Source organism: Gorilla gorilla, chromosome 14, assembly GCF_029281585.2.
Source record: "Gorilla gorilla gorilla isolate KB3781 chromosome 14, NHGRI_mGorGor1-v2.1_pri, whole genome shotgun sequence".
In the NCBI taxonomy this organism is placed as follows: domain Eukaryota; kingdom Metazoa; phylum Chordata; class Mammalia; order Primates; family Hominidae; genus Gorilla; species Gorilla gorilla.
This window is the reverse complement of record NC_073238.2, coordinates 87,756,139-87,780,017: the sequence shown is the minus strand read 5'-3', so window position 1 is coordinate 87,780,017 and position 23,879 is coordinate 87,756,139. Positions and strand designations below refer to the sequence as shown.

At 39.3% G+C, this 23,879-nt stretch overlaps 1 protein-coding gene across 5 annotated transcripts; it reads right to left on the bottom strand.

Annotated features, from left to right (window-relative positions):
* Positions 1–1,315: 1,315 nt before the first annotated feature.
* KLF5 (KLF transcription factor 5) lies at positions 1,316–23,879 on the bottom strand. Of its 5 annotated transcripts, none has more exons than XM_019039951.4 (4): positions 23,697–23,879; positions 16,110–16,983; positions 14,987–15,046; positions 1,316–3,152 (listed from the first exon to the last, which is right to left on the bottom strand). In XM_019039951.4, exons 1-4 carry the CDS (start codon positions 23,739–23,741, stop codon positions 2,974–2,976), a joined length of 1,158 nt encoding a protein of 385 aa, XP_018895496.1. In that variant the 5' UTR covers positions 23,742–23,879; the 3' UTR covers positions 1,316–2,973. The 5 variants fall into 5 exon arrangements, with proteins under 5 accessions (XP_018895496.1, XP_004054643.1, XP_055216171.1 ...); XM_004054595.5 differs by lacking the exon at positions 23,697–23,879 and adding an exon at positions 19,262–19,981; XM_055360196.2 differs by lacking the exon at positions 23,697–23,879 and adding an exon at positions 19,833–19,971.

Sequence of the window (23,879 nt, the reverse complement as noted above, 5' to 3'; positions counted from 1 at the left end):
AGCTGTTTCTCTAAGGAGCTCATTTTTTAAAAATTGGACAATGGTATTAGAAACCAAGATCTAGGAAACCGTCATTCTCAGCAAACTAACACAAGAACAGAAAACCAAACACCGCATGTTCTCACTCGTAAGTGGGAATTGAACAATGAGAACACATGGAGATAGGGAGGGGAACATCACACACTGGGGCCTGTCATGGGGTGGGGGGCTAGAGGACAGGTAGCATTAGGAGAAATACCTAATGTAGATGACGGGTTGATGGGTGCAGCAAACCACCATAGCACGTGTATACCTATGTAACAAACCTGCACATTCTGCACATGTACCCCAGAACTTAAAGTATAATTAAAAATAATAATAATAAACAAAAACAAAACCTAGATCTGGCGCAGTGGCTCACGCCTGTAATCCCAGTGCTTTGGGAGACCAAGGCGGGTGGATCACTTGAAGCCAGGAGTTTGAGACCAGCCTGGCCAACATGGTGAAATCCCATCTCTACAAAAAATACAAAAATTAGCTTGGCACGGTGGCGCGTGCCTGTAATCCCAGCTACTCAGAAGGCTGAAGCAGGACAATCCCTTGAACCCGAGGCAGAGGTTGCTGTGAGCCACGATTACGCCACTGCACTCCAGCCTGTGTGATAGTGTCAAAAAAAAAAAAAAACACAAGATGTAGGTTCTAGGTGTACTTGTTGCTGCAGAATAAAACCAAATCCTAATGATTTTTTTAAGTGTTACACCAATTCTTCTTGTTTGCCTCTGATGACACAACCTCCAGACTAGCACATGCAAGTTAACTCCATGGTGTTTTCAACTAAGGATGCTTAAGGTCTCGTGCATTATGTGGCCAGATAAGTATTCGTGAATTATGACTCCCTTTATGCTAATTTAAAAAATAAATCCCCCAGCTGGGCGCAGTGGCTCACGCCTGTAATCCTAGCACTTTGGGAGGCTGAGGTGGGTGGATCACGAGGTCAGTTCACAAGACCAGCCTGGCCAATATGGTGAAACCCCACCTCTACTAAAAATACAAAAATTAGCCAGGCGTGGTGACGTGTGCCCGTAATCTCAACTACTCCGGATGCTGAGACAGGATAATCACTTGAACCTGGGAGGCGGAGGTTGCAGTGAGCCGATATTGCGCCACTGCACTCCAGCCTGAGTGACAGAGCGAGACTCCGTCTCAAAATATAAATCCCTGTCTTATGTAGGTACGGGTTCAATGTGGCTCTTCTACAAATGTGTGGAATTGATTTCTCACTAACCGCCCTGATCAGACTCTTTATTGCAGGTAAAGAAGAAAAGCACCACATACATCTTTTAGGCACTTTTTATTTTCCAAAAAAAAAAATTGTCGTTAATATATAAACATCTCATTCTCTCAAAAAATTCTACAACTATACAGCTGTTTGCTCCATTATTTGCATAGGAAATGACCACAATACAAAAATAAGAGGGAAAAAGAAGCAAAACAGCAACCGATTTCTGCTTTTCATGTAGGTGTGTTTCCACGTATAAACATTTTGAAGCCTCTTACAAAATTATTTACATCGTTTGTCATCTATTTACATCTTTTAAGAGCAACTTTTCTAACAAACAAAACTATAATTTATCAAGTTATGAAAATTGTCTTCTAAAAAAACTTACTATATTACCACAAAATAAATAAAGATAAACAATATTTTAAAAACAAAATTAAATTTTCATTTCAATTAAGACCCCTTTTGGCATTTTGCTTATTTATTCTGCCCTTTGGTTAACAGCATCAGCATCACATTACTATTTTATATTGCATATATGTAGCACTTGCTTCCTTAAGTTTTCAACATATCATTTATATTTAAAGGCAGACACTGAGTCAATATTAATAGATTAACTAAACTGCACTGTAATTTAGATAAAATTACTGTGTCTCACTGTGTATTACATGCAAAATCCACATAAATTGTCATTTAACCAACAGTACTGCACGAGCGAACATCTCGATATATGAAAACTGCATCATCAATTCAACGTTTCGGTACTTGAAACTGCATCATAAATGCAACATTATCATATGTGAAAACGACATCCTAAGTCCTTCTTTTTAAAAATGACATTGCGTTTAGCTTATTGTAAGAGGTTGAACTTTTGTATTTTGTAACTATCTTTAAGCTCTTCAGTTTATAATTCATATAAAATGCCTTTTGTATTTAAAATAATCCTATTTTAATCAGTGCATGAAATTTGCTTTTTTAAAGTTCATTTGAATGATTATTCCTTCCCTCTAAAGAAATGATTTTGGTAATGTTGAGAGGTACCTTACCACAAATCCTAACTGTAAGTGTATTCATGGTTATTTTCAAAAGAATTATGACTCTTCCCCAAAAGAATCCTAAAAAACTTGTAATAAACCTATAAAGCTGATTTGCATATTTACAAAATTTTGAATAGCAAATATAGGCAACTCATATATGTATATAATTTTTAAAAACCCACACATTTGTTCAATGGCTATTTGTGAATTGCCAGGTACACTGTATCTCTAAGGAATTACCTACTATTGAAAAAAACTACTCAATGCCAAGTAAAATCTTGACATACAATCCATTCTTCTTCTGGTGCCTGCCAACTGATTTGTTTACTGAACACTGTCACATTAAATGATGGTGCCTAGGTAAAAACGCTGCACACACTCCCCTCCACCCCCACCCCTTACCCATGTTGAGATGTGGCTGCCTGTCATGAGATGAGATCTGCTTGAGTAAAGCCATATACATTACAGCAAGCATTCCAGATTCTTAAAATGACCAAACACTTTGGTATTAATACAATGTATTCCCTGTTTCCTCAAATATACAAAATATACATTTCCAGTTTTAGTTGTCGTTTTCTTGTTTTTTTTTCTTTTGTTTTTGTTGTTTTTACACAGGAATAGTTAGGTCTGTCATTTGAGGGAGCCCAGGGGACCTGGAACGGGTCACACGGGCAGTGCTCAGTTCTGGTGCCTCTTCATATGCAGGGCCAGGTGGTCAGAGCGCGAGAAGCTGCGGTTGCACACCCCGCACTGGAAGGGCTTGGCGCCTGTGTGCTTCCGGTAGTGGCGGGTCAGCTCATCCGATCGCGCGAACCTCCAGTCGCAGCCTTCCCAGGTACACTTGTATGGCTTTTCACCTGTGACAATGAACAAAGGAGGTAAAGCGGCCTGCTTGTAATGCAAACATCCTAGATAACACCGGAGAAGGAATTTCAAAGAAAAAAAAAATCTTGGCCAAGCGAAAGAAGGAAAGCTCATGAATTCCATTATGAGTAAATACATATCAAAGCCACTCAAAGTAACCTAGTTAAGAGTTATTTCTTATAACCTCCAAGTATTTTTTACCTTATAAAGAAAAAAGCATTTTGTGTACCTTTGAACAACTGAAGAGTAACAATTTTAGGCAAATACAAAACGAATCAGTGCCCTTATTTTTATGTACTCCTACACACATAAATCCAGGAAATGACTAGATGAGCCCGAGTGGCTTTATCATTATTGTGCAAATACAGTTTCTATACCAACAAACCCAAATTAAATTATTATAGGACTAATGGCTGTAAGGTGGGTGAGGGAGGAAAAAATTCAGAAGCTGTTGCACGAATCACCTACACAATGAATTTCATGTACCACAATTGCTTAACCAGAAACTGGTCCTAGATGTTTCTAAATTAGCCAGACAGAAGCTTGCAGCTCATAAATCAGTTCACTTGAAAACATGGCCTCCAAAATGGACTATTAGGGCATTCACTCTTTGAGATTCACACACACCTTCACACCTTCCTTTTGCAGACTGGAGCAAAATAGTCTGGTACTGATAACTTCACATTGGTAAAAAAAAAAAGTCAGACCATGAAACAGCTGTAAAAACTGACATTTGTTGACTTGTATTTAGTTTTTCTTTGTCATGTGTTACACCCAAAATTCATTCCATAAACAATTCGCCAAGCATCTGCCGCCAGAAACTGTCCCAAATACTTGTGATACAATGGCTAACAAAATAAAAACAGCTGGCCTCATGGAGCTTACATGTGTAATATACATCTAAAAGTCTGAAATTGTTCAACCTACCCATTCCATTCTTTCACAGTTCTCTTCCCTTGAGTAGTGAGTTGGTATGTTCCTCCCTCCCATCCTGTAATGTGTATTATTCCTAATGCTCCCCAAAGCTTGCCAGCTGTTTAACTTTCAAAACTACTAAATATTCATAATGTAGTCTTAATTCACTGTTTGTGAATGAATCCTACTGGAGATCATATATTCCAGTGGGAATAAATGCCAAAACGTTCTTTCAGTGAGCATTAACTAGCAGTTCCTACATTTATGATTTTATAATTTTCTATGAATTTTTTATAAGAATTTGTGAGATAAATTTGTATATTAAAGTATTGCTGGCTTACTGCTGAGTTTTATATAGATACTTTTTCACCTCTTAAATTCCCTTAAAAAAATGTTTCCTTCTCAAAGGGAGGAACCTCAGAGTTGCTTTGAACACTTGTTTAGTTCTGACGAAACAGAAACTGCACAACCTTTCTGCCTAATTTAGCAGTATCATGTTCAGGAAGTTGTAGGATTAACCAAGTCAGTCTAAACTTTAAAAGACCCTGTCCTCATCAACTGAGATTTCTACAATTTGTGGTTAATATATTTTTGTTGTCATGATAACCACTCTGACTCTCAGACAAAATCCCATAGGGACAAAGAAGAAAGTGCCAAAACAGACGACATGAAAGTGGTCCCAATTTTTTTTCCCTTGAGAGTTCACCTACATTTCCCATGGTATGGATTGCTGTGCCATACTTCCTCTCTTCTCTCCTCTGCCTCTGACCCAGACGGTTTTTGTTTTAATTCCCTTTCCGGTTCCTATCAATCCACTTTAAAAATGCACATCTCAATTCTAGAAGTTTTTTCTCCCCTCATAGTAAATTCTAACCAGAAATTTAACCTAAGACACTCAAGCCGTTTACAAAACAAAGTATAAATCACGTTCTGTCACTTACAATCACATAAAATGTCTGATATATAGAAATATTTTAACACCAGTAGTAAATATAGCTATCACATTTGTAGATGTAAATTGATCACAAAAAAAAAATTTTGCACAGTACTATTAGTTTTTGTTCCCTGTGAAAAATAAACCACAGAAACAAACATATTGGTTAAATACTTTACTGTCATTTAATGGAAAGAAAAAGTTATTTCTGATGTCTGAGACAAGGAAAAAAATTCCTATAGTGCTCCCAATTTTAAAAGAAATCATTCTAGTCTTTTGAATTTAATAATTAAATAGCAGAACTGAATTTTCAGAGTTTATGTAAGAAACAAGGGACACTAGACTCTTTTTGTTCACTATTTTTATTGGCTATGAAGCAATAAACTGCACCAGTATTTTTTAAAGTTTACTTTACTGATTGCTTGAAATACGGTAGCCATTAAAGTTTCTAAAACATTTGGGGTTTTGCTCTCAATTTATGCACATCTATAGAGTATTCAGCCAAGAATACTACCAGTGTCTGGAATGTTAGTTACTGGGGCCAAGTCTTACCATAAAAGTAAGGACAACTATCCCCCCACTTGGGGCAGTTTCTATGGGATTTGTTCAAGTGTCAACACCGTTCAAGTAAAACATCGTAGAGGAAGCTGGTACCCAATTTCTGGCCAAACAGCAGACTTGGGCCTTTCTTCCTCAGCCAGAAACACTATGCACAGTACTTCTGGGAAACCAAACTGACTTCCTTTAAGTTATATTTCAACAGGATAGAGCTTTCAAAAGTTTAATTGGATTTTTACAGAATCTCTTTCCAATACCACCAATTTAAAATATTTAGTTAAGCTCTTTCAACATCAACTGTATTTTTAAGTTCTCATGCTGTTAACGTGAAACTTTCCAAAGGCAAGAAGAAAAAAGTGACAAGTTTGTACAGCACAGAAAACAAGCTCCCACTTTATCTCAAAGTATGTGTTTTCTCATTCTGTTTTTAAATTACAGGAGTATTTTGCTAGAATCTCTAATCTTTGAAAACTATGTTCAAGTTAAACATACATACTATCCACGCTGATAAAGTCATTAACATACTTTACAAAAATGTTAAGCAGAAACATTACCGGTAAAAGGAAAAGGGAGCAGGCACCAGCAGCCATGGAGCACATACTCCAGAGCGAGGTACTTCTCATTCTCTCGCTTCCTCACAATAACCCCGTAGAGTTAGAAGCAAAACGATGAGCTCCACATTAAGAATCCTGGTCTGCCACTTTTCCTTAATGTCTCACTTAAATCTTCCATTAGCAAACACTAATACACTCTCTTTGAACGATTTAAGGAACACATACATATTGTTCAAATTCATTTCCAGATTCTAAAGCCACTTGTGAAGGTCAGCTAAGGAATGGCTTAATGGACTCACAGCAAGCCTTGAACCCCAGACGATCTGAAACAGAGGGCACAACCTGGCAGTGCCAGCCTCTGTGGGGCCTGTGGGGTCCTGAGCACTGTTCAGGTATTGGCAATTCCCAGGTATCACCTAACGATAGCTCCTTTCCCCCAGGGTAAGTGAATTTCAGTGTGTTAGTGGAACATGTTTGTAAGCCATTTTAAAAATCCTCAGCAACAAACTGAAAATTGTCCTTTTTTTCCCCCCTCTGAATGACTTCTGAACCTATCACAATGGAATGGGAAGTTTCTCTGCTCTGCTGAACACATTCAATAGACATACCAAGGCCTTTCCCTAAAATGTTCTACATAGATTCTTCTAACAAAAGAATAAAAATCACTGATAAAATATTTATCTTAAAATAGTTATTTTAGATAATGTTTTAAAAGTTTATTGCAGCAAATTTGCACATCGGTTTCCTTCCTGGTGACTAAAAGACAACTCAATCAATATCTGATAAAGCTAAAATATCATGAGAATTAAAGTCACTGTTTATTAGTGAAGGTGTAACCTGTACTAAATGCCTTGCAAAACTCAAATAAGACTTGGTTTCTGGCCTCAAAGAACTTAAAATCTGTATCTTGTTCTGCGAACCTAAACAATCCAAACTTTTAAAGTAGAATAAATTATTTCAACCTAATCTAAACTCTTAGAACTTAAGAGTCCTTGAAGCTCAAAATGGGCTCTTATTTCAAGAGGAAAATATTTTCATGCAATTCAATAATAATTAGATTTTTCCCATCATTTGAGACTTACGAAATTTAGTCTCTGAAATAGGCTCATATTAGATTTGCTTCTAAAAATCAAAAGGGAGAAAAATAGGAAACACTTATTAAAGAAATTCACAGGAAAATGATTTAGATATCTAAGAAAAGAGATAAAGTAGGAGGATGATTTTAGCTCACTAATTCATATTTTTATGTCTATGCCAGTAATTTTCCATCCAAAAACCTTTCTATTAAAACTCATTGTCACACATTTCCTATACTTGGAACAGAAGGTCCATATCAAAGATTAGTATTATTAGCATTTGTAAATGCATCTAATTATTTACCAGATAACACCATCAATATTGTGCCCATTCAACCTAAGGAAGCTGATTGCCAAAAACAAAAAAGCAACAAAAGAGAAATTCCTTTCTTTCTCTCCTCAATTTATATTTATCACTTTCTTTAAAATCCGATACCTCACTCCTTCTAGAAAGCCTCTGAACAGACCAGGAGAGATCATTTCACTTCTCTGTATCCCCATCACTGAAATTTCTGTTGAGCTATCAATTTCCACTTGCACATATACTGCTTTAGGAAGGCTTCAAATAGTTGTATTTTGCCTCCTTAACTAGCTTTTAAAGTTCCTCAAGGGCAGAGACTATCTTCTATTCCTGCTGTAATGCCACACTTTCCCTAATGCATCTTGAAAACAACTCAGTTATTCTGATTAATGAAAAGGAGGGAAGGCATAAAAGGTTCTTGTGAGGCTGTCAGCTTTTTATTCTTCTGTGGACCCTCCTGCAGCAGGGCTTTTGCCTGGCTTTGCCCTGCCCAGGACCACTGAGAGTAATCTGATAATACGCATTTAGGTGAGAACCATGTTTTGAGCCACTTCCAGAGAAAATAATCAGAATGAGTTATTGTCCATTCTGAAGTTACACAGGGATAAACTCTGTTTAAACAAATTGTCTTAGGTAGAACTGGACTGGACTTCAGGAAAGCCAAGACATATTAGAGCCCCTAGCACTGGTCAAAGGCAGCGAGGGGACTCCTCCCAGGGCCAGAAAGCACTGATCTGCCAAACCCAAAGAGGGAATGGGTGGGATCACGATGTCAGGGGTTACACTTACAGTCTACATCCTAGCAGAGATTTGGAATCTCTGGGCTCCTAAACTACTGCTACTTCTCCTCTGGGTTCCCAGTAAACATTATGAAGACTATCCCCTGTCATTAATAGAGTTAATGAAATGAAATACCAATTCTTCAGTCTCCTGATAACGAGACAACACTCAGATTCACTTTCTTATAATGGGAGTTCACACTGACGTTAAAGTGTCAATGAGGAATTTCACCTTTTCTTTTTGTAAGCAAAACAGAAAAATCCTCTATTTTCATTTTTTCCCAGTATGGAATGAGTACTAGATAACCTTCCCTTTAATTTGCACTTCACATGGTGACCCTGACCAGTAGGTCTCCTCCCAACTCGTAAAGGTTTACCTTTTCATAAAGTAGCCAAAAATAAATTTATTCTTCTATATAGATATTTTTAGGTAAAAGTTACCTACTGTGCACTTCTAAAACTGTAACTTATCCTTAATAAGAGTTGTTGTTTGAGATCCTTGAATATAAATAATACTGGCTAACAGACTAGGAATGCTGCTACGGAGATACTTTTACTAAAGTAGGACATTATTTCTAATCTTTCACTAGAAACGATGTAGGTCATCAAGTAAACAGCTACTACATTCTATAGAACCAAAAATATCTGCCAAATTCTTGGGTGACTGTATTATTATTTTTTAAAAACATTACTCTTTACTTTCAAGACTAATTATTTCTATCTCCACTCCAGCAATTCCATTTAGTCTATTTATGAACAAAAGGGCAAGAAAAGATTATTCGTCTTTGGATTCTCCACAAAACCAGTAAAAAATATTTGCTGAATCAAATTATACTTCTTAACTTTTGATAAGCTTTATCATCTCTAAACAATGTTTAATCAATTTCCTATGTAAATGTTTTTCAGATGAAAGAACAAGTCCTAGAAGCAAAGTTTAATCTTCCCAGTGAGTCATTAAAAAGAAATTGCTTCTAAGCTTTCATGCTCATAAATACCTTTCCTGGGGTCTGAACCAGCAAGTCTCTTAAGCTACTACTTTAAAAAAAAATTGTTTGAAATTATCAATACACAAAATAAATTTCAAAGCTGCAAATGAAAAAAAATTGAAAAGAATGAAAAGAATGTTTAATAAAATCTAATCTAATACTAAAGGCTAATAAATGTGATACTTCCTCTGCAATAGTTTTTAAACAAGAGACTCAAAAAACCACTGAGTCCTAAATCTCTTCCTGCAAAAAAGATTTTGCCTGTGTTACCTCTACCAATAAAACAGGTTACACATTTAACCACTATTATTTCTCAATTCACACTGTAAGATCTCCATTAAGGCCCAGAGTGAAAACCTTTGTATACAGTTTTCCTAAAAAGCCTTTTACCCTTTTCCCACAGTTCCACAAAAAGAAGAGTAACTTATGTTCAGAACACTGAATGTTGCTTTTAGTAAGTACCTGCAATGAAAATATCTTTGTCAATATTATCGATTTTTTATTTTTTATTATTATTATTTTTTCAGATGGAGTCTTGCTCTGTTGTCCGGGCTGGAGTGCGGTGGCACGATCTTGGCTCACCACAACCTCTGCCTCCCAGGTTCAAGCGATTCTCCTGCATCAGGCTCCCAAGTAGCTGGGACTATAGGCATGTGCCACCATGCCCAGCTAATTTTTGTATTTTTAGTAGAGACAGGGTTTCACTATGTTGGCCAGGCTGGTCTCGAACCCCTGAACTCAGGTGATCCACCTGCCTTGGCCTCCCAAAGAGCTGGGATTACAGGCGTGAGCCGCCACCGCGCCCAGCCAAATATTATCGAGATTTTAAAATCAAAAGCTATGTTTAATATATTCCATGAAAAATGACTTTGGAGCAAAGACCTAGAAAGGAATTTTTTTTTTTTTTTTTTTTTTTCTGAGATGGAGTCTCACTCTGTCGCCCAGGCTGGAGTGCAGTGGCACGATCTCAGCTCACTGCAACCTCCGCCTCGTGGGTTCAAACGAGTCTCTTGCCTCAGCCTCCTGAGTAACTGGGACTACAGGCATGTGCCACCACACCTGACTAATTTTTGTATTTTTAGTGGAGATGGGGTTTCGCCATGTTGGCCAGGCTGGTCTCGAACCCCTGAACTCAGGTGATCCACCTGCTTCGGCCTCCCAAGTGCCAGAATTACAGGTGTGGGCCACTGCGCCAGGCCCTAGAAAAGAAATTCATATCTAAGGATCTTTTAGTACCCAAACTGAAAGTCAATATATTCAGCAGCAAATCTCAAGTACAGATTATACGAAGTATAACTAATTACATCTTACTACACATGTCAGTAGGCAATAAAGTCTTCTGCAAAAGACAGTAAGGCAGAAAATGGGAATGTAACCCCTTTACAAACTAGGCTTCCACTAAAAATCTTTCCAGGACTTAATGTGGAAATCTTTCCTAAACAGGGAATCTTGAACACAGTGCTTTAAGAGTCCATTTTGTGAGCCTGGCGTGGTGGCTCACGCCTGTAATCCCAGCACTTTGGGAGGCCGAGGCGGGTGGATCATCTGAGGTCAGGAGTTCAAGACCAGCCTGGCCAACATGGTGAAACCCCGTCTCTACTAAAAATACAAAAATTAGCCAGGTGTGGTGGCAGGCGCCTGTAATCCCAGCTACTTGAGAGGCTGAGGCAGGAGAATCGCTTGAACCCGGGAGGTGGAGGTTGCAGTGAGCCAAGATCGCGCCATTGCACTCCAGCCTGGGGACGAAAGCGAGACTTCATCTCAAAAAAAAAAAAAAGAGTTAATTTTGTGTTCCTATGTTATTTGTACAATGTTTCCATTTTCTCCTACAGGCGTGTTTCAAATTGTCCTTTTCCATTGTCAATCTCCAGTAAGCCACTCTGGGATCACTTAGTACACACAGACTCCAATGCATGGAGTCTGGGTCTGAGGAATACTTGAGCCAAGTGTGTGTTGTTCAAAGACTTTCTTTGTACAAATGCTAATTTCTCGCCCTGTTCCAGATAGCTGAAACGGGGGGAAAAAAAGAAGAAAAAATCTAGAAACGTTACCGTACCCTGATTTCCCAACAGCTTTTCCATATTCTCTAAGGCTAAGTGCATATCCACGCACATGAAGGGAACCGCTAGGACTTCAAACATCTGTGTTGAGTTCATGGTTTACTTTTTCAGAACTTTTTCTCTGGAAAGAACTTTTTAAATTTCTACAAATTTTTGTTTGAAGATACAGTCAATATATTTTCCTATTGATTTCAACTTATTTCAGCCTCAAACCTTTGCAAACTTAGACATTATTTTAAATATTCATTATATTAAAGAAAAAAGTAAGGTATATGAGCATGTAATACTGGTTGCAATAGACAGTTTATCAGTCATGTTGATTTATAAAGACAAAACAGTATACTTGGGAGCAACTTTAGAGTAATGGCAATGTGTTCCGCCCCTTGTAGACATCATGAGGCATATAAATTTCAGTAGAATGTTCATTTAAATGCTGTTAAAAGTACAAATATTTTGAATTGGAAATACACCACTCATTGACATTGTTGCCTAGAAGCAGCCATAATTATTTCTCACCAAAGGCATGATAAATGTATACACACACATATTACAAATAATACATGCGAACATCCACATCTATAAGGGGTGCTTCTACAGGCCTTATGCTATATTATGTACAGATATAAATAAAATATAATTATTCCCTAGAATAGAAGCAAATGTTTCCAGTATTGTCTAATCACACAAAGAAGATAGAACTTTGTATTATTTATATGCGATTTCCTGATAAAGAAATCAAAGGATATGAACTTAGCTATACTTCTAGTTTAAGAAACTGATATATCATCTACTCTGTCATTTCAGATTACTTAAAAAGTTCTGTTTTGTTAAGACTATTATTTGCTTAGGTTCAATTTGCAACCCAAGTTAAAGAAGCACTTCCAATCTAAAAATCCAGAAGAAGTAATTAAACTCAGATGTAGGCTGTTTTCATTGCCTAAATTATTTTTAAAACATAAGGTAACTTGACATTTTAAAGCAATTACAATTATTTTCCAAAGAAATGCTAGGGTGCTTCACATTCTGCCTGTAAAACGGCAATCATTTAAAGAGTATTTTATGTCATCAACTGTTGTGTGGTTTTTAAAGTCCTCTGATAAACGGTCCGAGAGGGAGGAGGAGGACAGAAAGAAAACCAAAAAAAGCTATTACATAAGAGAAGTAATTTAGAAAAACTGTTCTAACTGTTCTACCTGGGCCTTAAAGGGAAGGAAAAAAAAAAAAACACCTTTGCTGGCTTCAGATACATTCATTTAAAAACAACAGGCGGGCAGGGTGGGGAGGATGCAATGAGAGAACAGGTAATTTTAAAAGGCATTGTCTAGAAATGAGAAATGAGGAGAAAACAACCTCAATGCTCTATGATTACCCAAGAACAGGTTTAGCCAGATGAACAAGTCTGCTACAAACCCTCCCCAAGGCATTTGAAAGACTATCAAACAAAACTTTATTAAACTGGATTACACGTTCTCATTCATTAGATGTTGAAGGCCACAATGTTTATGGTCAGGTGAAAAAGCTGATGCAAGGGACCCAAACCAGGTCTCGGTCTTCTTTTCAGTCTGTTTTTATTAGTACAAGCATTGTTAAGACAACCCACGATTAAATGTATTTGCCAGCAGGTCAAGTTCCTGAATCGCCAGGTATAAGCATTAAGGGCACTAAACCCTGACAGGGTGAAAGGCTATTCAGATATGGGTTTGACTACATCCCTGCAATAAGTAGTTGATTACATCGTTATATGCAATTGTGCTCTTTTATTAGGAGACTTTAAACCCACGAAAATGTGTTCCCTCCTATCTCTCATTTCAAGGACTTCCAAAAGAGAAAAAAAACAACAGTTCAAATGTCTTCATATTTCCATTTATATTCTGTAAAAGGACATTTTGGTATTTCTACATGGAATATTTTCCTGGCACTTGTCATTTGTATTTTGAAAACTTTAAGTTGGAGTTTTTATAACATGCTTAATTCATTTGTGTTTAACTATAAAAATTTCTACCTTGGGCTGCCTATGAATGATCCTTCCTCTTATGTAATCAGTTTGTCTCCATGCAAAAACCTCAGGCCAAAACAGCCCGCTCATTTCATAGATAAATACATAAGATGCCTTTTCCTTAAAAGCAGTTTCTCAAAAAGCCCTGGAATCTACAACATTGTCATCGGATTTTAATAAGTAGTGTTTATCACTGGGATATCAAGCAATGCTTCCTAACATGCATACAAAATGTCTGCAACCATATTCCTCTTAGGGCTCTATCTCAGCACTGACCTTTGTTCAAAGGCTTTTACTTTTTAATGCAGCAGTTAGAGATAACTACTTCATTTATCAAAACTCAATTTCCATAGTAACATCTAGCCTGGGGAGATTGAAGTCCTCACACTAATCCAACAACCCATTCAAAGGAACTGTTGAATACTTTGGTTTCCATAGCAATGATGGAATAATACATTTTGCTAGGTCATTGCTTTTATTAGCAAACTTATTCTCTGAACTTTAGGTAAGGCTGTATTTATTGAGGGAAAAACACACAATCACTTTATATAAGTTATTTTCTTTAGGGCTGCTCTTTTAAGAAAATCGCAAATAGTAACCATCTATATATTTCACAATATTTGGAGTATTTGGGGGGCCTTTAAAGTATGCCACCTGGTTTCATCTTAAAATGGCTTCTGATATAATTTTAAAGTTTAAAAGCTCTTAAAAGTGCTGGTCGGGCACGGTGGCTCACGCCTGTAATCCCAGCACTTTGGGAGGCCAAGGCAGGTGGATAAAGATGTCAGGAGTTCGAGACCAGCCTGGCCAACATGGTGAAACCCCATCTCTACTAGAAATACAAAAATCAACTGGGCGTGGTGGTGGGGGCCTGTAATCCCAGCTACTCGGGAGGCTGAAGCAGGAGAATCGCTTGAACCTGGGAGGCAGAGGTTGCAGTGAACTGAGATCACACCACTGCACTACAGCCTGGCAACAGAGCAAGACTCTGTCTCAAAAAAAAGTGACTGCTATAGATTAAACAAAGCAAATAGAAAAGTAGAGGAGCTAAACTTAAAAGCACATGTAAACAAGAATGAATGTAAGCTAGAATAAAGATGAAGTCTCTCACACATACCAAGTTTAGGCTGGGGCTTGTAACCCATTTCTGACCACCTGATTTTAACACTGCAATTTCAGCCCTACCTTTCATCAAGCACAGAAAACATACTAAACAGATATTTTAACCTAGAGATGAAACTAATGTTTTCACCAATTATGCAGTACACGCCAAATGGGAAAGTTTTTAAGAGTTTAAAATGGCTTTCTCAGAGCAAAATTATTTGCTATGGAAGAAAATGAGTTTTGTTTTTTTTTCTTCAAAACACTGCCATTATAAGTTTTAAAATCCATTAGTAAACATCGCTGTTTACATTTTTGGGTAATCAACTCTGAGTGGTGACAGGGCAAGAAGGCCTTAGTGAGGGAACATCACCGGCCTTCCTGGAACCAGATTTCTCATGGAACTGAATTCTGAACCAAGCCTGTGCTGAAAAGGTAGGCTATTTAAAAAAAAAAAAAAAAAAAAAGTTGACAGAAGAGGAGATCAAACACGTGTTAGCTTTTAAAAGGATGAATACCACTTACACTATTTACACAACTCACAGAATTAACAAGAAAATTACATACCAGTGTGAGTCCTCAGGTGAGCTTTTAAATGAGAAGACTTGGTATAAACTTTTGTGCAACCTAAAATAAAGGAGAACAGCATGTCATTTTGGAGATCCTTTTGAAATCTTTACATTTGATGATTCAGTGTTTAAAATCTGGCTTTAAAGCAGAAATCTCTCATGCTAGATGAGATTATTTGAAGCTTCAGTTTTAAAAGTTTTAAAGAGCCCTCCCCCATTACCTTATTAAAGGCATGAAGTGATTTATGTATCACTTTAACAGGAAAGAATACAGATAATCAAGCCAAACTACAAATGGAAAATTTGTGTTTATATTCCAGTAGGTGCTGTACTTCCGTATTAAGAGCTGCTATATGTTTTTTTAAAAATTTTAATGGCTTTAGAGCTGACAGTACTAAGCCATTATCCAAGATGACTGTAATTTTCTGTACTCCCACATTTCTTCTTTTTTCATTTAGCACGTCATGCCATATCATGTATCAGAGTCAATAAATTTTGCCATGTATTAATCATAAACTAGCTTTCTGAGTAACTTGTAAATATATTCCACGTATTGTCTTCAACTTATACTTTGGGCCATGTATCTCATTCAAAACTGAGCATATGCTCACATGCCATCAAAACCATTCTTAAATCTGTCTTGTAGACAGTCTTGTACCTAACATCAAGCTAGCTGCCTGCAACCTCCACTTCACCACCAAACCTTATTTTCCCCCACCCTACTTTAATCTCTTTCTGGGGCACTTAATTTAGAATTAAAAACTGCAATTTATTCAATTGCCATTTTAAAGTAACTCTGGCCTAACTCGAAATAATATGTATTAGAAATTCAAATCTGTTTTAATATTAAAGAGAAAAAAATCCAAGGGAACTTTTTCCAGAATATTCTAGCCAAGCTCTTGATGCATAACATAAGCAACAGACAACTAACTGGTTTACATACCAAAGTTAAAGCACAGAGATAGGACAGAGAAAATAAAAAAAGGTAATTTTTTTTTTTTTTACTGTCAAGTACAACTTTCCTATTTAAAGCCATGAGGTTGAAAAGGGCACGCGCGTGCACACACACACACACACACACACTACATCTATTGATGCTTCAACCAGGTAAGAGCACATACCAGGGTAATCGCAGTAGTGGATGCGTCGTTTCTCCAAATCGGGGTTACTCCTTCTATTGTATCTGACAGGTTGGATGTTTTGTGAGTTAACTGGCAGGGTGGTGGGTAAATTTGGATTGTGAATTGCCAGTTTAGAAGCAATTGTAGCAGCATAGGATGGAGGTGGGGTTAAATTCTGGAGCATCTCTGCTTGTCTATCTGGACTTCCAGGCTCTGAGCTTGGTGGTGACGGGGGAAAGTAAGTGGCCTGTTGTGGAAGAAACTGACTTGGCATTGTGTATGTGCAAGGGGGCATGCCCTGGAATTGTTTCACTGCAGTCTGCGGAACAGCAGAGGTGTGTGTGTTAAGGCCTGCCATGGCAGCTGACATAGAAACATTAAGAGTGTCCATTGCTGCTGTCTGATTTGTAGAACTGGGCATATCTAGATCCGGTGTATTCAGTAGCTGGTACAGGTGGCCCTGCTGGGGAGGGACAGAAAGATGAAGATCTGGTGTAGGAAGTTCTTGTTTGATGAAAATATTGTTCACCTCTGGAGCTGCGGTCTGGTGTGAGCTGAATATACTGGTGAACTCAGGGAGGGCCTGGGTCGGGGCCGGAGGAGGGGCAGTCGTTTCACTCTGGTGGCTGAAAATGGCAACAGGTTCTGTCTTGATGTGTGTTACGCACGGTCTCTGGGATTTGTAGAGGCCAGTTCTCAGGTGAGTGATGTCAGGGAGGAAGACGTTCATGTTGATACTGTAAGGTAACCCTTCAGTGTCAGTGAAGAACTGGTCTACGACTGAGGCACTGTCTCGTCTATACTTTTTATGCTCTGGAATTATAGGAACTGGAGGAAGCTGAGGTGTCAGATACTTCTCCATTTCACATCTTGTCTAAAAAAGAAGAGATATAAACATGCATAATCCACCTGATTCACCATCTCGGGAAGAACGAACAATCAGCGCCTACTAAAAATTCCCCCAATCCCTGTGAAAGGTAGTAGGGCAAACTCCTCAGTGTTGCTTATAAACATATCAGGCTTATTTTGTCGATTGTGTAATAACTGGTTGACCAAAACCTTATGAAACTCTGTGTAACTGGTAAAACTGCTCCCCCAATCACCCCCCAAAAGTGAAACACGCAAATCAAGAATAAAAAAGAAAGCAAACTCAAAACATTCCATTCTGATGCAATAACAAGGTATTATCACCCCTGTACAAGCAGGATTCCCTGCCCCATTACACAGTTAAGTTTGCAATTAGAGTACAGTATTGAAATGTTGCCAAACTACCTCAATTCTGTTTAAGTCACAAACATTAAAAAGCGTGGTTTTTTTAATAGAAAAAACGATGCAAACCTTTAAAATATTGCAAAGGTTTCTTTTCTTGACTAGATACTTCAAAAGTAATATAAAAAATATTATTTGGCTATTTCAGTGTCTTTTCTTGTTTACAGTTCAATGAGAAATTAAACACAACGTTCTAAGCAAAACCTTGTATCCACTGAAACAAAACAATTTCACATTCAATATTTGATCTAAATGTTGATTTTAATCAGCAGATCCTGTAATTGGTTAATATGATAATGAAATGTTCCTATTCATATCCCTATCTAAAACAGATCTTTAATTACCTAGGGGAAAATCACTCCCTTGGTAGAGTGCTGCTAAGGAGCCCGTGGGTGGGGAGGCTGCTGTATCCCTAGCACAGTCATCAGCAAAACATTTATCATGTCCTCCTCAGTGGGCCAATGCTACATTCCCCCCTACTCTGTAAAAAGCTCAGTCATCCCTTATCTTCTTAGTGCCTCCAGAGCAGAAAATTGACAAACTGAAATAACCAAATACTTTTCAAACGGTGATCTCTTTTCTAGGCTATAAACCAGCTTGTAACAAGTCGCCTCAAGCCTTTTCCAGCTATCTTCTCTCCTAGTATAACTTAAGCCTACATTTTTTAACACTGAAAAGGAAATTTCGAAAGACAAGAAAACCAACTAGATGGAATGGCGCATATAATATTAGCCGTGGCACCTTAACAGGTAAATAAGACAGTCATTTTCTGCTACTACTTCATTTCAAATGCGTTTCATCTCGGACCTTGGTGTGGATGCGGACGGGGTTTCCCGGATAGACATGATTTAAAAATAAAAATCAACGCTCTCATCATGTGAGTCACATCTCTGACAAACGCCACTGCCCTCTCACAGCAAGACCCTGGCAGACCCCACGGAGTAGGCGCTGGGTAGCAAATATACGATACGCCAAAGAGCTACTAAATGAAGTGTCTTGAAATAAACTGAACTAAACCCTTTCGTGCACTGCGCTCCCACGGCGGTTAGTGGTTTCTGATTTTAGCTCTTCCAGCTGTTTGCATGTGGGTATGTTTCCAATTTTTTTTTCCTTGGGACAGGCTAAAAGTCCCGGGAAGTTTTTTCTGGGCTATATGACTCCCTGCGTGGGCGAAAGAAACAGGCGGTTGCTCTAATTCGGCTGCTGGGCAAGTGTAAAAGCCAACTGCCAGCTTTCAACGCGGCTCCGGGAGGAAATTTACGTGCACACGAAGAAAACAACACCCCCGGTCTTTCTTTTTTTTTTTTTTTAAGGAAAAATAAGCGCTCCGACACAACCTTAGCTTTCCTAACTCTCATTTTCCAAACGCGGCCCGCGATCGCTTCTAAAGCAGGTTGAGCGACCGGGTATGAAACCTTGGGTAACCTCTCCCCAGCACCCCAATTTGCGTTTCTACTTAACCCGAGACGATGGGGATGGGGGGAGGGCTCCAATGCCTTGGCATTGGAGAGCGGTACAGGCGAAGGCGTAATTTAAGTAAAACTGAGCGTAAGTAAGGTACAAGGTTTCGTCCCTCAAGTGTAAGAAAAACAACTAAGGTGCGCGTGAGCACCCAGTTCCCTCCCTCTTACCTCTCCCAGGCCGACCCGCCGGGGCAGATTCCCCTCCATCCTTCCCACCCCCGGCCCCCCCCCCCCATTTACTCTCAGCGAAACGCGGGGCCCCGGCCAGGCGTGCAGGGCGGGGCTGCCCACCCAGCACCGGCTCCGGTGCGCCCCGACGCACGCCCCAGCCTGGAGCGGCCCCTGTCGCCCGCGCGTCGCAGCGACGGGACACGCCCGAGCCCGGGAGTGCTGCGGTGGGAGGGGAGCGGCTCTTCCTACCTGGACCAGCTCCTCTGGAGGCAGCCGCGGGCCGGTGGCGGGCTGCTGGGCCGGCTGCGGGGCCTGCGCGGGCGCGGGCTGCGCCTGCGGGCGGTGGTGCGCGTGCTTCAGCTCCTCGCCGGGGAAGAGCGCCGCGTCGCGGGCCGGATTCGCGGCGCCCAGCACCGGCTTGAGCTGCGCGAACACGGGCTCGTCCTGCGGCGCCGGCGGCTGGGGCACGGGTCCCAGGCGGGCGCTCATGCTCAGCACCCTCGTAGCCATGGGCACTCGGGGGCGCAGCTCCAGGCGCGGGTCGGGCGCACTTCCCACCTCGCCCACGCTGGCTTGGGCCGGCGAGCTCAGCGCGGGGCTGCCGGCGGAGGAGGGGAGGTTTCGGGTGGACTCCTCAGACAGCGGCAGGCAGTTTTCGAAGGCGCGCACGAAAAGCAAAACTCTTCCGCTCTTCCACACGTAAACGCCAACGTCCTCCGGGCGGCCACTTTCTCCCGCCCCGCCCCACCGTGCTCTCACGCTCTCTGGAGCCCGCTCCCGCCACCGCCGACCTCCGCGAGAGAACTACCAGCGCACGTACCTGCCCCGCGACTACTGACACTTGACGCCCGCCTCTATTTCACCCAACTCCGGGGGGGCGGGGCCCGCTCGCCTGATTGGCAGCGCCGCCGCGAATCCCGAGGCCCCGAGGCCGGCCAGGCCTGAGCGGCCAGCCTATGAGCAGGGAGAGAGGCAGCCAGGGCCCCGCCTCCGTCGGCCCGACCGCACCCCTCTCGGGCCACGAGCTTCGCGCGCAGGGCGGCCGCGCAGTTTGTACACAACTTCTCTGACAGATTGGGCTGGCGGAGCCGGGGGCGGAGGGAAGTAGCGGAGCGGGTGGAATCTGGGAAGAGGGGGAATTAGGGTGGAGACGCGGAGGGAGATCTCTTCGCACTGTTCTCTGCCAGGATTAGGAAGAAAAAGAGTATTGCACGTCTTAGGTGTTGTGCAAGGACCTGAAACTCAAAAGCTGAAACCCAGAAGGCAGCTAGGTAGGGGCGCTGAGGCTTTTAGAGATTTGTCTAATGAGTGTGTACTTTTAAATATCCAAAATGTACTTCTTTTTAGCAGAAAACTAGGGGCGGTGTGATAAACAAATTTAAAACAGCTCTTGTCTCTGTGTATCTTTAGCAGTGAGTGTATCCGTTTAACAAGGCAAATTCAGAATGCCTGAATAAAAGATTTGATGGCAAGCGTTTTTTCAAATCCTTGCATAAAAGCCTGGGTTTTTCCCACTCCTTCAGGATTTTAATTGCTAGACGTTTTCCCACACATTTCTACTTCCCATCCGTGTGTGGGGAGGAGGGCTTGGGCCATATGAATTTTGAAGTTTCTAATATTTAAGCCGTGTTGATTCTAGCCGAAGCATGGAATCTAATTTAAGCACGACTAGCTCAAACGTGTATTTAAATAGACATTACATCTTTGACTTATTTTTGCTAGCACTGTATGTTCAAAAAATGGACTTTAATATTTACAAAGCAGAAACCTAGCACATTTACCTCACATTGTGGCACCTTTTCCTACGAAGAGACAACCAAAAAGCCGCAAACATAGACACAGAGCAGCTCTGAAAACTGGGAATCCAAATTTGTTGGAAAGTAATAGCCAAATATATTACCATCCCTTTACTATGTTGTTATAATGGGAGGGTGAATTTTTGCCAGCAATCACCTAAGGAAACCACTTCCCTTAATCCTTAATGTTCTTGTACATGATTTTATCTGGCTTATTGGGAGGACGGAACAATAAACTGCAATAAAAATGCCTGTGATATTACTACAAATGTACATATGTTGACACACAATATACCATTAGACAGTTTTACATATACCACAGCCTATTCATCACTTCAGAGTAAAACAGCTTTAAAAAAAAAGTCCTGGATAAAAACGTTCACTTCAAAGAGCGTATCTATCAAAGGTATGGATCTCATTTTCAATGGGTAGAAAATTAATATGCACATAAAGAAATGTATTTATTATTAGAAAATATAAAATTATGCTGTAAACTGGGTTTTTCTCCTTTTCCTTCTCTTCCTGTTGACACATGATTCATTTTTATAGCTGTGATCACTGCCTTCAGAGAATGGCTGATGACTACTTTCATGTTATCAAAGTATTATTTAATAAGTGCTTTTGCAAGTTTTTCTCTAACCAAGCAGCCCCATGCTGTCCATCTTCATCTTTAAAAAGCTGTCCTGCTTTTCTCTAATATAAAACCTATCATGTAATTAATTAGCTTAGAAACAGATTATAGAATTAGGGTGGGATTTAATGTAACTCTTTTAAAAAATTGAGCTTTGAAAGATGTTTAGTTACTTAATTCTGATAACATCAAACCTAAATGTGATGTAGATAATTCTTAATAGAACTTTTGTGCTCTTGTAACTTTAAGCTAAATCTAACTTAGATTTAATACATTCGGTAGCTGTATCTTAATGTGCTTTTAAACCTATCTAGACCTTTCTTTTTGTCTTTTTACGAGAGCTTCAGTGGCCCGGTCTTTCAACCTAAGTTTTCACTGCAATAAAATCCATGTATTTTACTGGAAATGCTTCTATAATTTCACACCACTTTTTAACATGCTTTCATTTACAAAAGCTTTTTCATTGCAAAAAAAAAACCATACAACTAAGTTTTTAATATTTTTAGTCTTGTTAATTTTTCATATTTCCACTTTTCATAATGACTATAGATATGAAGCTAGCGTTGGGGTTCTTATAGTAACTGAATATATTCCTTTTTGCTCCAATACAGTAGCAGGTTTTAAAATTCCATTTCGGGCATAAAGATTCATGAAATAGGGCTGCCACTTTTAAGTAATAGTTTCTCTGAAATGCCCTGCTCTGCAGTCTCACAGAAAATAACTAGCTTAGCACTGTACAATAGTACGGAAATTGGAAAGTAATCCTTTTCGGAGACATTTGCCATGTGATTCTGAACATATAAAGAACATGTTCGACCAAGCTTCCTTGCTGTTGCTTTTAACATAAATGCTACAGCTGCAAACCTGTTTCACCGACTTAGTAAAAAGGGTTAAAACTTGATAAATATTTTTCAAATGTTCCAGGTTCTACATTGGCATGAAGCCAGACAGTGTGAATGGACAGATCCTCAATTACTTTGAACTTTCTAGTTCTTTGCATTCCTTCCCGCTTAGTAGAGCTGTACCATTAGGGAAGATAGGAGAAAACAAAAAACAAATGTCAGGTTTCAGAAATCAATTAGTGGCCTGGCAGTGGTGTGTTAACTGAACTGTGCCAAGACAGGGGATTCTGAGGGAATGAAATAAAAATGTTGAGTAGTCAAGTTAGGTAGGAGGGTAAGCATAGAAGCAGTGTGCATGCTTAAGTCCTTAGTCACTGGGCAACACAGATTTAGTCTTAGAATAAACCATAAGTGTCACTATCTTTACGGGAATAAATACGGATGAATATGCGGGGGCTGAACAGGCATTCAATGTTGGGGGAGGGGGTTTGAAGGAGGCAGTGGAAAAAAATAGATAAATAGCTTCTGAATGATGAGATGAGGGAAATATGAAGCTATCACTAGGGCAATGTTCACACAACGACACGGCAAAAGGAATATCTAAATTCAGTTGTTTGGCAAATCTAAATTCAGTTGTTTGGCAAAAACGTCAGAGCTTGAAATTAAGAGGTATAGAGTATCACAGCCAACAAAACTGTATTCACTTTGAGTAGAAAAATATTCATAGAATATTTATTTCTGCCAAATCAGTATCAAATTGCCAGGTGATCTTGGGCCACAGAGAAAAGAACAAGAATAAACATGAAAAATAAAGTTTTATACGGGAGCACACTCTTCTCTAGGGTAAGATTATTTAATTAAAGTGACTTTTTGGTAGTCATTGATTGCACACCCCTGTTAGAATCTGTATCAGTGAAAACTTAAAACTATTGTAATTATTGTCCTCTCCAACATTTCACATCTGTAGTCTCTGTATTTTTTCATTAATGGCAACCACCTAAAGCCACACATCAGAAAAAAAGTCATTAAGGAAATAGCCTGATAAATAGAAGCTTCAACTGAGATTAGTTGGAATTTAAAGCATTTTGACTCAAAAGATTACGAGACAAGAGAGAAGATGCTCTGTTCATTGCTTTTGTGATGAAAAAATATGCAATTTAAATAAGACTAAATACTTCTATTTATATTAATTAAAATTATGTCTTAAGACAACAATTTAATATTTTATTTTTGTAATGTCTCTTGCCTCCAGTTCTTAAGAAATTACATTTTATATTTCAGTTTGGATTTTTAAATGTGTTCTTCTTAAAATATTTCATAAAACTCCCTTTATGCACTTATTCCTAAGGGTACTATAATTTATCTAGCCTAATTTTAAAACTCTAATAATATCCAAAAAAACAGGAGAGTTTTACCTTTTGGAGAGACTGGGATTGCTTTTTCCACCTTGTTAGTATCATAAGTAGACAAAAGTGACATAAATATAAATGCCTGGAACCAAGTTATAGGCCAAGCGTATTGTAGCTTAAACTGCACAGTATTTAAATTCTGACTCGAAACATGATAGGCAAGGTTAAAAGAAAGGTCTGAGCTAAAGT